Source organism: Xenopus laevis, chromosome 1S (genome assembly GCF_017654675.1).
Source record: "Xenopus laevis strain J_2021 chromosome 1S, Xenopus_laevis_v10.1, whole genome shotgun sequence".
In the NCBI taxonomy this organism is placed as follows: Eukaryota; Metazoa; Chordata; class Amphibia; order Anura; family Pipidae; genus Xenopus; species Xenopus laevis.
The window spans coordinates 59,140,603-59,155,422 of NC_054372.1; the positions used below are offsets into that span (position 1 = coordinate 59,140,603).

Here is a 14,820-nt window from a genome sequence, read left to right on the forward strand (position 1 = left end):
AGGTACTCCTGACTATTGTGCTCTTACACAGGGCCGCCACTTGGCGGGTCCGGGGGGACTGTTGTCAGGGGCCTGATCAAATTATGATCAGGGAAGGGGTCCAGGCCCCTTGTACAGCAATAACTGTAACTAAATGTTTGTGCTACTGTTGATCAGTCCTGCACATTCTCCACATAGAACAGCTTCAGCCCTTGGATGTTGGTGGGTTTCCTCACATAAACCGCTCGCTTTAGGTCTTTCCACAAAATTTCAGTTGCATTAAGGCCAGGACTTTGACTTGGCCATTTCAGAACATTCACTTTATTCATCTTTAACCATCCTAAACTTTTATGTCTAGGATTCTTAACTTGCTGCATAAACCACTGTCTCTTGAGATTTATTTCACGTCAAGACAGATGTCTTGAGATTTTCCTTTACAATTCTCTGGTATAGTTCATAATTCATTGTTTCATCAATGATGGCAACCTTCCAAAGTCGCCCGAAGTTGCCTCACGAGGAAACTTCGGTAAGCGAAGCACTCTGAGTGCCATCTCGACGGCGATTTTGATTCTAGCCGGCGAGAAGGCAGTTCGGGCAGATTCGTGAATATATCAGATGGCAGACACTCAAATAAAGGCAATCTTCCAACAGGTTGTAGAAATCAAGTAGAAAAGATTTATTGTGTCCTCGCCTTACGCATTTCGTGTTACACACACTTAATCATAGGCTGAGTTCGGGGAGATTAGTCGCCTGAAGCAGAGGCGATTTGTCGCTGGTGACTAATCTCCCCGAATCTCCAAGTGCGTCTCTGCCCTTAGAGATAGTCTTGTAATCTTTTCCAGCTTTATGTGCATCAACAACTTTTTTTCTGAGATCCTCAGACACCACCTTTGTTCGAGCCATGATACACGTCCACAATTGTTTTGCTGGATTATCATCACATGACACATGACTGAAAACACCAGATTTCACCTTCAAATTATATAATAATCCTACAGATTCACTTACGTTTGCCACACACACACATATGTTATTGGATCATTATTTTCTAAAAATACATGACCAAATATAATTCATTTTTGTTTTATTTGTTTAATTAGGTTTTCTTCATCTACTTTTAGGAATTGTTTTAAAACCAAATGATGATTTTATATATATATATATATAGATATAGATATAGATATATATATATATATATATATATATATATATATATATTTAGTTATTATAAATTAGCTTTCAAATCCTGTAGCTTAACAGCAAGTGAACATTCCTCTTCTTTACAACCGCAGGGATAATTTGCTACAAGTTGCTCTGATGGATCATATCTCTTCTCTTGCTTTCATGTAGTTAGAGTGGGCCTTGCTGTGATTATGTTTGTAATGATAGCACGTGAATGATAGTGCCTCTGCTCCTCATATGGTTTGCCAGTTTGTGGAAGATGGTGGGCCCTGCCTGCAAATCACATGACAGTTGTTCTGTAGATAAAAGAGAAAAGTCATGCTGTTCTACTTAAAGGAGATAACAGTTCTCAAAAGAGTAGAAAATTCTCAGTGGATGGATGGAGCAGGCATTATGCTAGGAAAGAAAAGCATCTATAGGACAGCTGCAATCTTTCACTTTGGAAAAATAAAAAAGGGAGATAAAGCCATATTGCTGGCATAATATACAGTTATAGGATCGATTGTCAGAAATCGCCAAATGATCGTAAGGCCAGCACCCATAGACTCAATTGTAATAAAAATAATTACAATTTTTAATAATGATTTTCTTTTTTTAATAATAAAACAGAACATGTGCCCAACTAAGATATACATGAATCTTTACTAGAGGCAAAACAATCCTATTTACTTTAAATAATGTTTTTTTAGCAGACTTAAGGTATGGAGATCGAAATTTCAGAAAGAGCCCTAATTCTGATAAAACCAGGTCCCAGTATATGTACTGTTTATTTTATATGCTTAAACCACCATAATAGTCAAATACAATGCATAGATTATTTAACACGAATACAGTGTGGAAAATGTCAAGAAACGGCTATAATTAATAAGGGGACACCAGTCATCTGAAAATAGTTGCCCTTGCAGTACGAAGTTTATTGAACAGCCCAGTTACATAACTTCACTGGTCTGGGTACACCAACCCCCCCCCCCTTCCTTTGCAAAGAAATGAAATCCCAGGTCATTTTTACATGCATGGTTGGTAACCGGAGGATCCCCTCTCTAGAGGAAGCACACTTCCCCCCCTACACTTCTGCAGGGTCTGCTTCCTTTATAGTACAGCCACAATAAAGCTTGCAGCAAAATTTGCCATTGAAGAGCCTCATTGATCACCAGTTGGAATCAATTGGAATGTTTGGCTCTGGGCAGTAATCCATTGCAACCAATCAGTGATTATACTTTTTCACAAATCTGCAGGAAGAATAATAAAACCAAACATTTGATTGGTTGCTGTGGGTTACTGCCAAGTTCAAATTTGCCCTGGGTTTTCTAAGTGCTTCGCTAGGTCAAAAAAAGAAACTTCTAGCCTATAAACTGACTTACAGTATGTAAGAAAGTCCTATCTACTGCTATAGGGGCAGTACTAAGAACCAAGTATTATTTAGGTCTTTAGAGATTTTTCTGTGTTGTGAATAAGTGATGTGCAGGCCAGCCCAAGACCCGGGGGTTTACTCGCAGGTTGGGCAGGTTCCGGCCAACCTCGCACTCTTCGCGGGTGGCGGGCGTGAATGTCAGGCACCTTTTCATTTAATGCTATGAGTACTGGTGAATGTTAAAATCACTTATAAGAGGAATACAATTTTAGTGCAACATTTATCCATACCTATAGTATCTGTATACACAATAATTAAGCCAGTCATTGCTTACTTGAGCACTTTTCTCAGTGAAAATGCTGTAACTTACTCTTTGCCCATTAGCATTTCTTACCGACTTTCACCCCTAGTTATGCCAAGCAGTTAAAATAAATGTCCTTTATACTTAACAATAATACCTGGGGAAATCAGTAAATACTAAGTTGTTGGGTGCAGTTCAGCAAGATACGTAACAGGGGAGTTTATTGATTGTGCTTTCTGCTTCCTAGGGTAAAATATTTTATGCTATATCTTCCATTTATACAAAAGTATATCCTAGGATCTTTATTTCCATGGAGTTACAATAGCCCTACCATAAAAAACTCAAAATATAGGTAAGCTGGTATTTCAAGTGACAGAGTTTAGCTAGGTACTGCAAATAACTTACTTATAGCTCCTTTGGAGAGCCCTTGGCAACTTTACTTTTATTAGGTAATTTAGGGATGATATAGCAGAAAGCTGTCACAAAGGAGCAACACTATCAAGTAGCAAGCAGTAAAGTGCATTCCCTGACACAGGATAGCTACAAGCAGGGCAGCCATCAGGGGGGGAGAGGGGGGAGAGTTGTAGGGGGCCCCGAGGGTAAGGGGGGCCCAGCCATGCCACACTTACTTGATTAGCCAGGCCCCCCATCTTTCTGAGAGCTGCTGACTTCGGGAAGGCATGGACGTTTAAGGGGCCCTGGCCACCAATTTTCTTATAATGTGTGTGTGTGGGGGGGGGGGGCTGGCCACCAATTTTTTTCTCATGTGGGGTCCTAGCCACCAATATTTTTAATGCGGGGCCCCTGGCCACAAATTTTTTTTATGGGGGGCCCTAACCACCAATTTCTTTTTATTTTTTATTAACATGTGGGAACCCTAGCCACCAATATTTTTTTGTTTTTTTACTGTGTGGTGGGGGGCGGACCTGTGGGGAGGGCGGACCTATAGGTGGGGCTTGCGGTGGGCGCAGCCCAGTGGGCCCACGAAATGTTGTCGTATGGGGCCCTGCGATTTCCGATGGCGGTCCTGGCTACAAGAATGATGTCTGTAGCGTGGGACCCTAAAATGATATCCTGATTTGATGAAAAATAACACATTGTCAGTAAAGTAACATATCCCAGTGTATAAGACTAGATAGGTATAGTGCAAAAGTCTGTAGAATATTCAGTCTCTATTAAAGGAGAAGGAAATTCTGTTAAACTTGGGGGTGCCAAAAGTTAGGCACCCCCCAAGTGAATGTATTTACTAACCTGACACCCTGGGCCAGTGCTCCTATCAGCAGAAAACTACACCGACCCTGGGTTCTACCAGCGAGCACCACTGATCGATCGTCTTCTTCATTCCTTCATTCTTTAAATTTCCTCGTGCAGGTGCATGCACATGCGCAGTAGAATGAAGTAGCCTGCTTTTTCCTCAACGTTTCGTGCATGCACAGTCTTTTTTAATGAATTAAAAGAAAAATGTGTCAATGCCATGAATTTGATAGAAATATAGTTTGGACCCTATGATAGTTAAATGCATGCAGAAGCATCTGTTGCAGGCTGGGGAAAAACTTTAAACATTGAGCAACATATTTTGACCCTCAGTTTCTGCAGTTTCTCGGGATTCCCTTTACCCTATCCTTCTTTTTGCATCCTTTCATACCATAGGTATGAGACCTGTTATCCAGAATGCTCAGGACCTGGGGTTTCCGGATCACAGATCTTTCTGTAATTTGGATCTTCAGACCTGAATTGTACTAGAAAATCTTGTAAATATTAAATAAAGCCAATAGGCTGGTTTTGCTTCCAATAAGGACTAATTATATCTTAGGTATAAGGTACTATTTTATTATTACAGCGAAAAAGGAAATCATTTTAAAAAATTTGGATTGTGTGGATAAAACGGAGTCTCTGGGCGACAGCCTTTTCGTAATTTGGAGCTTTCTGGATAACAGATATCCAGATAACGGATTTACTGGTTCTTCACTTCTTTCTTATTCACACATTGCAACATAACATTTCTAGTGGATCATGCAGGCATGCTGGGTATTTTTTATGGGTACTATATACTCAAATGTAAAAGCAAGCCAAATAAATAGGAACATAGGAGGGATCAAATAAAACATTTTACCTCCCATATTATGAATGTTGGAACGCTGCCTCTCATTCCACTTTTTAAGTTATAATAAAATCTGGAAGCTTTTAATTTACTGAGATGCCATTTACCCAAATATGGGATATAAAAAGAAAATTAATCAAATAAAAAGTATATATATTTAACAGATAACTGCTCTCACATTTAGGGACCCAAGGTTAATGTTCCCCTATGGCTTTAAATCCCTACACTTCCTTATTCCCTAGTTGCTGAGTGGAAGCCCATGTATCTAGTTTAGGGTTATTAGCATAATGTGTAATGTGTATCATTGGCCCAGAGGTTGATGGGCACTTCCTGCCACACTTTAGTATCGTGTGGGGCAGAGGGTGAATCTTCTACCTGAGGAACAGTGTGGATGTTGCTGGGAACCTGGGACTTAGGCCCTTGGTGAAGTTGGGGATACAGGGTCCCGTGAATGAGGTGTAGTCAGGACAGGGTAGTTCTCTGTAACAGTACTTTCTGGGAAAGTGAGGCAGATAGAACTAATGAGCAAGAGCAGCCTGTGCTCCAGCTAAGAGGGATAGTAAGGGGGGTAGCTCTTCCCTCAGGCAAGCCTGGCCTTTATTATATGGAACACTAATAACTCTAACGTGTGAGGATCCATGTCACTGTCCATAGATCCTGAGGGTGCATCTAACAATATGGTATGTTATTTCCACAGGGGTATCAGAAAGTGCTGGTTCTGAATTTGTTGTTATGTTACCTGACATGAATGTGAATACCTCAAGGATAGTTAGTATGGCATCCCTGGTTGCGCTTTAGAGAATAAAGTCTGGTATTATTTGTTATGTTTGTAGGGTACAAGAGGAATCCTTCCCCTGCTTTTCTGTCTGTGACATCATCCAGCCCAGTTACAGGCTGGAGAACGATCCGATTGGCTGGGCACCCCCAATGCATCCTGGGGAGCCAAATGCAAGGGGTCTCCCAGAGAACTAGAGAGAGCCAGCATGAGTAGCTGTAAAACTGTCAAGTACAGAGAAGCTGTTAACTCTGTGGAATCTGTGGAGGTACAGATTGAGCCCAGCCTGTTCCCTGCCAAGCTGCTAGAGACTCAGAAGGAGAAAAGTGCCACTGGTGAGATTGATCCCGCTGCAGAGCTGCCTATAATCTCCAGTGTGATCACCACTGAGAGCACCCCGGTGAGTGAGCCACCCAAGGGAGGATACTGGCACGTATACAAGCTTCGGGCCCCAAAGTGAAGACAAGTCAGGTGTATTTACCTGCTACGTGGAGAGGTACTTTTGGGAAATGGCAGTGCTACCTGGGGAATAAGAGCTCTGGGGAAGGGACATATAATTTGAACTGTGTGCTTATTAACCCCTTACGGAGGATTGAGACTTTGATATTTAACAAGGACTGTGTTGAAGCATCATAGTGATTTAGGTAATGTCCCACGTGTCCCCAGTGTAGGAATACATAGTGTATTAGTTGCCCAAGTGTTTACTACAGTTTATATAAAAGTTTATATTTGTTCATTTGCAAACTGTGTGTTTTATTATTCCTAGTGGAATCCCCCTGAGGTGTGTTCCTCAGTGTTCACTAGGTGGAGGCACTGCGCTGTAATTCCCAGCTCCCGGTACTTTTTATATGCAAAAGGGACTCAGGGCCCCTGGATTGCCAAGGGTAAGTTGCTATTTAAAGAGACAGTAACCAAATTAGCGTTATATGTTGAAGAACCTTCTGGTGTCCAGTTTCTTTTAGTAAGTCACGAATTATAATTGTGTTGTAGTTCAGCTACATTACCCCTTCACCCATAATTTGGAAAGAGGGTCAAATGTAACTGGTGCCTGTTTCCTAACTGGATATTATAAGGCATAGCTATATTTACAGTAGTTATCGGGAAATGCAATCTTGATGGATTCTATGCCTGCCTGACTGCAAACAAACAAAGAAAGGAAAAAAACAGTTACCATAAGACCAGCACTCTTTACTTCAGCTGCACCAATTTGCCACTTCCTTGGGATGTTACCTTATACCCAGAGGAAACCCACACTGACACAGGGAAACATAATGGATAATAGATTTCACTGTATATTCATAAAAAGTGCTACCATTTCACCTAAGATTAGCATGGAAAATTGTCTATTTCCAGTAGTAAAGCCTATTTTCTATAAACCTTTTAAGTAATGAACTGGCAGATTTATTAATAAAAATATTCTACAGTCCCTATTTAATCACTTTGCATTTTCAGTTTTGCAAAGACAATAAAGCTAAATTCTACTCTTACTGCAAAAGCATCAAAATAAAATGTTAAGTTTTAGTGTGTACTTGAGAAAACAAAAGTGCTTTGCAACACAGTGCTTCTTTCCCATGGGTGGGCTGGACATATTAATGTGACGATAGAGTGGGCTGTTCCCTGGAGCTTGCTGTATGTTATTGCATTCTTCTGAATGACCACATTTTAATGTGCACTAAGGATCCGTGAGGTGCACTGTTTCCCAGCTAGGCTGCTTGCCATTCAACCAGACTCTCCGCTAGAACTGAATTCAGGGAGAGTATCTGCTACTAAGGAATCTGTAACCATTCAAGCAAGTAAAATGGGCACGGGGGATTATATCTGCATTACCATGAGTGGTGGAGCACCGTGGGGGTTTAGGCTTCAGGGTGGCACAGAAGATCACGAACCTCTAGAAGTTTCCAAGGTATGTGCTTACTTTTTAAAGCCTAAGAAGTGAGGTGGCACACACTGACCAGTATTGTCTGTATAATCCCTGAATCTGTTGTTTAATCGCATGGAACAAATGTTGTCTTCTTGTTGATAACACTGTCAGTTATGGAGCAACTCTCCAGTGTGTAATGTGACTGGGCTATCATGCAAAAATGGTATATGTCATAGCTGAGATTGAGAATGTTTTTTAAAAGCAAAAGTGAACCTGAACAAATTCTACTTGATAATAAAAAGATTGCTGCAAAATTTTGTCTCAGTTGTAAACTAACACAAACCAGTTAAGTAAAGGCAAAATACTGTATACCAAGGCTGTAATTACAAGTAGAATAGCTTTATGATTACAACTGTAAGACATATTCCATGCATGCTGCACACAATACCTCTTTTAATAATCCCCTCTCTGGGATATAGGAGTATAATGTAAACATTCAAACATCTGCATTTTAGTGACAGCATTAGGAAGTATCCCTGAAGAGAAAGCTAAAACGGAGGTCTCCTAGCTGTACTAAGAGCACAGCATGGAGTATGATGTCAGCTCTGTCCAGAAAATATAAATGGTGCGTGTATATATATATAAAAATATATCTAATTGTGAATTTGTTCTAGATGGGTCAGTTCCAAGCAACTTTTTTTTAATGACCTTCATGTTATATTGTGTTTGCTTTTGAATTATTAGCCTTAAGGTGGCCATAGACTTAAAGATCCGCTCATTTGGCGACATCGCCAAACGAGCGGATCTTTCCCCGATATGCCACTAAACTGCGTGGCTATATCGGGGGTAATTCGAGCGTTCGGCCGTATGGCTCCGACGGGTCGGTCGGGTAAAAATCCAACCTTCCTGATCGATATCGTGGCCAGATATCGATCGGGAAGACCCGTCGGAAGCCCCCATACACGGGCAGATAAGCTGTCAAATCGGTCCAAACAACCGATATCGGCAGCTTTATCTGCCCGTGTATGGCCACCATTACAGTTCTGCATCTTTCCAGCCAGTGAATAACATATCTAGGGGTTATTCAGGGGGTCATTAGCTTGAGAAGGGGAAACAGACTGACTATAAAGCTTTATTTTTAATATTAATTATATTGCTAGGATAATTAAGCCCTAGCAATAGGTAGCAGGCAAAATCTGAAGCCTGAGAACAGCAGGAAAAAAACTGTAAATAATGAAAAAATCACAAATTATAAAAAAATTGAAGGCTAATTGCAAATGGTCTTACTGTCTGTGCCATTTTAGTGGTTTATTGTGATATGAAGTACCCCTTTAAGTTTATGACCTTCCCTCAGGTGGTGCTTATCCATATTTTTTTAATTCAAATTTTCACTTTGAGCTTTGATAAATCTGCCCCTTTGTGTAGCAACCACAACTGTCCCTTGTCGGACACTGCAGGTAAGCACATGGGGAGGCTCCTCTGCAGACCCTGAAGTTCTACTGTTTGAGATGAATAAAATGAGATTCTGGAAAGTGATTCCTTATTTGTACAAATCAATCCTGTTCATGAATTTATATATTGTTTATTCACCTTTTAGAGGCACATTAATTAAAGGTAGACTTCATGTAAGTTCTTTTCGGATATATTCGAAATTCGACTGGGGGGTTATTTATAAAAAAAAGATCGAATATCGAAAACTCGGACAAATTTTACTCGGACAAATTCGAATCGATTTCAACGAAACTCTCCGAAAAAACTCAAATGTCAGGAAGGCTACTAACATATCCAAATTGGTCCCTGGACCTCTCCCATTGACTTATACATAAACTCAGCAAGTTTAAGGTGGCAAATTTGAGTTTTTAAAGGGCCAAAGTATGATAAATCTCTAATTCGAATTAAAACTCGAATCGAGTTTGGATAATTCACAATTTGAATTTGAGAGTTTTGCCCATAAAAAAAAAATCGAAAATTCAACTCTGCCCCTTAGTGTGTACTTTAACATGTTTCATTATTGCTTTGACTCTTTATCTGACTGAACAGAATTCTAAAAACATTGCAAAAGTCCGGGACATTTCATTCTGTAATGTATTCACATGGAAATAGGACACAAGAAAACATTGCTGTGTTTTAGAATTGGTATATTTGGTATAGATGTCAAAGCTTTATTGAGCTACCATGCATTATATTGTACTGACATGGGAATTCTGACACCTAGTGGCAATGCCACATACTTTATAATCCTCAGATTTGAACTACATGTAGTAAAAAAATTCTGCTTCATAGTAGGAGAGCAATGATGGGCAAATTTATTTGCGATCTTGGACGCCGGCGCTGACGCCGTCAAAAACAAGATGTGAATTTTTCACTGTTTCGCTAATTTTGCGGGAAATTCGCGAATTTTTCGGCGAAGCAAAATGCCCCGAATTCGCCCATCACTATAGGAGAGCAATCTTTCTTTGTTGTGTTTATTTTAAGGGTGTTATATTTTAATAGAAATGCTTGTTTCTTTTCGCTTCCATTCTTTGTAACTGTGGCTGATTGCTTTTTTTACTTACTTGGCATTTACGACTAAACACACGGATTTTGAAGCAAAATTTCCTAAAAAATAATACTTTTTGGTTTTTAGTTTTTATAGCTATAATTGATTATGAAATACAGTTGGAAGCCAGAAGATAATAAACCACAGACAAAATTAAAACTAAGCAGACTTAAGATGTGATTACAGACAAGAGCAACGTGGAAAATAATTCAAATTATTTGGCAAGAAAGAACAGGCTATATTGGTTAGCTAAACATTAGGGGAATTCTTTACAGCAGGTCTATCCAACTTTTGTGTCAGTGTTGAACTGCTCCACCCAACATGCCGCATATACCTGTGCCTGATTACATACAAATCATAGATTATTTTAATTTCATTAAAAAAAAAGCCATAAGGCCCATAAAAATCAACGCTCTTTAAGATTGTTGAAACCTAATGCAAATTTGCCATGTTTTATTGCAAATTGCAAGTGCAGTCCTCGGGTTCCGCTGAATCAGTCATATTACGCAGTGGAAGACATACAAAGCTTGTGCTGTATTAATAAATGGCTCGCATCTTCAGATTCAGTGGTTTTCCTAGGTTCTGGGACTGATTTAACATTTTGGAATCATTTGCTTTGTTTTTCAAACAGGCAAATTATTTTAGTTTAGTCCTAAGAGGATATAATGAGCCTCTTTATTTACTTCCTAGCAGCCAACTTTCCATAAGTCAATTATTAACAGTTAATGCATGGAGCGAGGATACTTTTTCCATGGTAGCTTCTGCTGGATTTGATTTTAGGAAATCAGGAGTCTAGGACTCCAAAGTGTTCAGAGTTCTGTTTATCTCAGGGTTCATACAACAGCATTTGCTGCAGATAAAACAACAGTTTGAGCAATCATATATTCATAACAAACCTTCTACAGCGCTGCAAAATATGTTGGCGCTATATAAATACATGTTAATAATAATAATAAATGGTGTGACAGATTCCTACATTCCCCTGCTAATGGTGATGAGCGTTCAGCACCTCCTGTTGTAAACAAATAATCTTTTGTTGAAATATGAACCAAGGAATACTTTTTAGCAGGGATTCATACTGTAGCTTATTTAGAAATTGAATCTGGGACACATGGGGATTAATGATTATCTTTAGCACTGTATGATGAGATCACCAGATCCTTCAAATGAATCTTGTAATTAAGATAATTGGTGGGCTACACTGATCACATACTAATTGCATTTGAATGCAATGAGTACAGACTTTCTAAGTAGATCTTTTTTAATATTCATCAGTAGTATAGTAGCTCCATCATGTTTTGTTAGGAAGCAGGTTATGATTAGAACCTGGGTGCAAAAATTACACCTGTCTGTAAATGTTACACAAGTTCCACCTATTTTAAGGACATCACGCAGGTAAGCTTTGGCCATTTGCTTACACACCCTTTTATTGCCCCAGATTTCACTGAACAGAGCTCGTCTGAGCCTTAGCACTCTGAGGAGTCCGTTTACTAAAGTGCGGTAAATTTGACTTTAAGTTTCCTTATCGCTGCGAATATTTTTTCACCAGAATATTCGCAGCAACTAAGTTTACTAAACAGCGATGCGTTCAGAAGTCATTGCAACTACATTAACGAACAAATTATGTTTGCAAATATTTATACTATAAAATAGTCTTGTTTTATGGCATTTATTATGGCATGATTCATGGCCAGATATGTATCTTCAAAACTGCTAAACTTTATAGATATTATCAACAACACAGTAAACAGATTTCACCCAATCAAACATGTATGCATCATATAAATCCACATTTCAATGCATCCAGTCACAAGACTCACCCCCTGCCAATAGAATCATATAAATAAAATTCAAACAAGTTTTACCAATAAATCTGTGTGCATTAAATAAATGTAGTTTAATCTAGGCTGACGAAGCCATAATAAATTGTCTTTCAGCTGAAAAAAGCTGCTATAGCAGCAGACAAAATAATAACCCAAAACATCTTTGATTATCCTGTCACTTCGCTCTGCTCCTGTCAGGAATGGCAAAATGAACAGAATGATGGGTAAAACAAGGTGTTATGGAATATTTCCTGTCCCCTTGAGAATTTTCTGGCGAAAAAATAAATAACCGTCAGTATATATATATAGATGGCGGTAAAATTTTGCAAATATTCTGGCATTAATTTTGTCTTTTATACATTTCGCTGTTTAGTAAACCAAGCATTAATGTGTACGTAGCGTTATTTTCAGCAAATATCTGGTGAAAACATTCTTGCGCAAGAAAATTCGCAAATTATATTTACCGCAGGTTAATAAACTGGCGAAAACATATTCAGCAACAAATTTGTCTATATTTTGTGCACATATTTTTACCGTGCTTTAGTAAACGGACTCCTGAATCTTCTCCATTAGGCATTGTAATAGGCACAGTGAGTGAGCTGACACGACACAAAAATGCTTTGTGTATGATATTAAAGGTATGCAAATATGCAGGTGTTTTTATACCTAATACAACACTGATAGTAAATGAGACCCTTATCGCTGACAGTATGCTACTCGAGTGTTGCCTATGGCTGCAGAGACACACTAAAGGGTTTGTTTACAAAGCACTAACGCCCCACAGTAAGGTAAATTACACCTTAAAGGGTTGGTTCTAGTGATGAGCAAATATATTTTTTTATGCACACCCATTGACTTTAATGCAATTGGACAAAATAGGACAAATTCGCCCATCAATAGTTGGTTCATGTTAACTTTTAAAGTATGTTATAAAATGGCTAATTATAAGCAACTTTTAATTTGCTTTTTATTTTGTATATGTTATGAATTATTTGCCTTCAAATGGAGGTCTCTGAACCTGAAATCTAAAAAACAATTGCTCTGCGAGACTAAAGTTTAACTGTTATTGCTGCTTTTTGTTATTTTACTTTCTATTCAAGCACACTCCTATTCATTTTCCAACCTCTCATTCAAATCCATGACTGGATGCTAGGGTAATTCAGGCCCCAGTAACCAGATTGCTGAAATTCTAATAATAATAAATGGTGAACATCATTACCTTGTGGTTACTGTTGAGCTTATCTGTCCCGTTTGATTTGCCAAAAAATTAGCAAAACCATGGGGAAATTCCCGAAATGCATTGAAGTCAATAGGTATTTGGGTTTCAGCATTTTTTTTATAATGCATTTATGCTGCAAATTCATGCCTGGCAAATTTTAGTTATCACTACATGTGCATATGGCCATGACTGATGGACATGTATTCATCTTGCAGAGTAGGGGAGTATACTAGTGATGGGAGAATTTATTCGGCAGGCAAGAATTTGTGGCAAATTTCTGGATTATTCCGACAGTGAATGTTTTCGCAAAACTGCAGCGAAAAACATTTACTGTGGGTAAATTCGCTGCAAAAAAAAATGAATCGCTCATCAAAATTGTAGCACATCAAAATTATTTGGACACCCATTGAGTTTAATGCATTTAGACAAAAGAGCCGTGCATATAAAAATTTGTGTCAAAATTTTTGTGTCAAAATTAAAAACTAATTTTGACACCCATTGACTATGTGTTTTGCAAATTTTTCTCCGTTTCAAGAATTTTTCCAGAGTTTCACAAATTTCTCGGTGAAACGGCACAGATTCGCCCATCACTAAAGTATACCCCTGTTAATTACTGATGTTACACTCTACTGTATCTCCAACTAAAATTCAATCAGCTATCAGTGGCCACCATGATGTACTTTTATTGCTAGGAAAGGAATCTTTTAGAATTAGATCACTGAAAAAATATGGCCAGAAATGCTGTATTGTATGAATTGAGCATAATTTACCTGCCCAGAAGTTTAGCAGCATTGTAAGGGTCATGATTCATACCTTCAATGTTGTCCACAGTAGCTCCCCATATTCAGAACTTGTTAGAGGATCTGCTGAGTGTCTGTGGCAGTGCACATGCTCAGTGTGCTCAGGGCTTCTGTTGAGAAGCTGAGCTTAGGCTATGGGGTGAAAAATAAATGTTAGATTGGGTGTGTGTACAAATACACACTTTTTTGTGAAACAGATTTATTAAACATCTTCTACAGTTTTAAATGCAAGTCTATAGCTATGGAAGTTCCCCTTTAAAAAGAACTTCTCTTCTCTACATAAGTGATCATAATATCCAAAACTCATCGACATGCACTAGAGAACCAGGAATTAGGTGCACTCTGATTATTGCCTCAGAGCAGCTCTGTTATACTGTAGCAACTAATGTCAAGAAACATTTTATTATTGGAGGGTCTGGGAAAGTTTTCACCAGGTATTGCTTTGCAGACATGAGGGATTGCAATAAGCATGATGATGCAGTGAATCATGTCACTTTAAGGGTAAATCTTGTTTTTGGAACTGTAACCTGCTAAAAATATAATATCACTAAATGGCAGCGGAATATGAATGAATGTGCTCAGTCAGAGGGACTAGGCCTTTTGGCCCTCTTTTTTTTTTTTTTTTGAGCCACACATAATAATAAATAACCAGGCTAGATCTTACAGTCTTATTCTGCTTTGGGCCTGTCGGCATGATGAGGCTTCACAGAAGCAGAAAAAAAGACCTGCTACATGGTCCTGTTGTTGATATAGTAGAGGAATCTGTTGAACTAAACAAAAAGTAGGCTATCTGAAATATATTGCATCTTCTTTAAGAATAAGAAAATAATAAGTGAAAAGTATTTGGGTAATTGAAAACTTGTTTCAGAAATGAACCTGGTGCCCATAA

At 38.7% G+C, this 14,820-nt stretch overlaps 1 protein-coding gene across 1 annotated transcript in view; it reads left to right on the plus strand.

Moving 5' to 3' along the window:
• The first annotated feature begins 7,349 nt into the window (after positions 1-7,349).
• synpo2.S (synaptopodin 2 S homeolog) overlaps positions 7,350-14,820 on the plus strand; it is a 163,335-nt gene continuing 155,864 nt past the window's right edge. Inside the window, exon 1 of the mRNA XM_018243370.2 lies at positions 7,350-7,592. Within this exon, the coding sequence (XP_018098859.2) occupies positions 7,488-7,592 (105 nt within the window). The 5' untranslated portion in view covers positions 7,350-7,487. The remainder of the gene's footprint in view (positions 7,593-14,820) is intronic.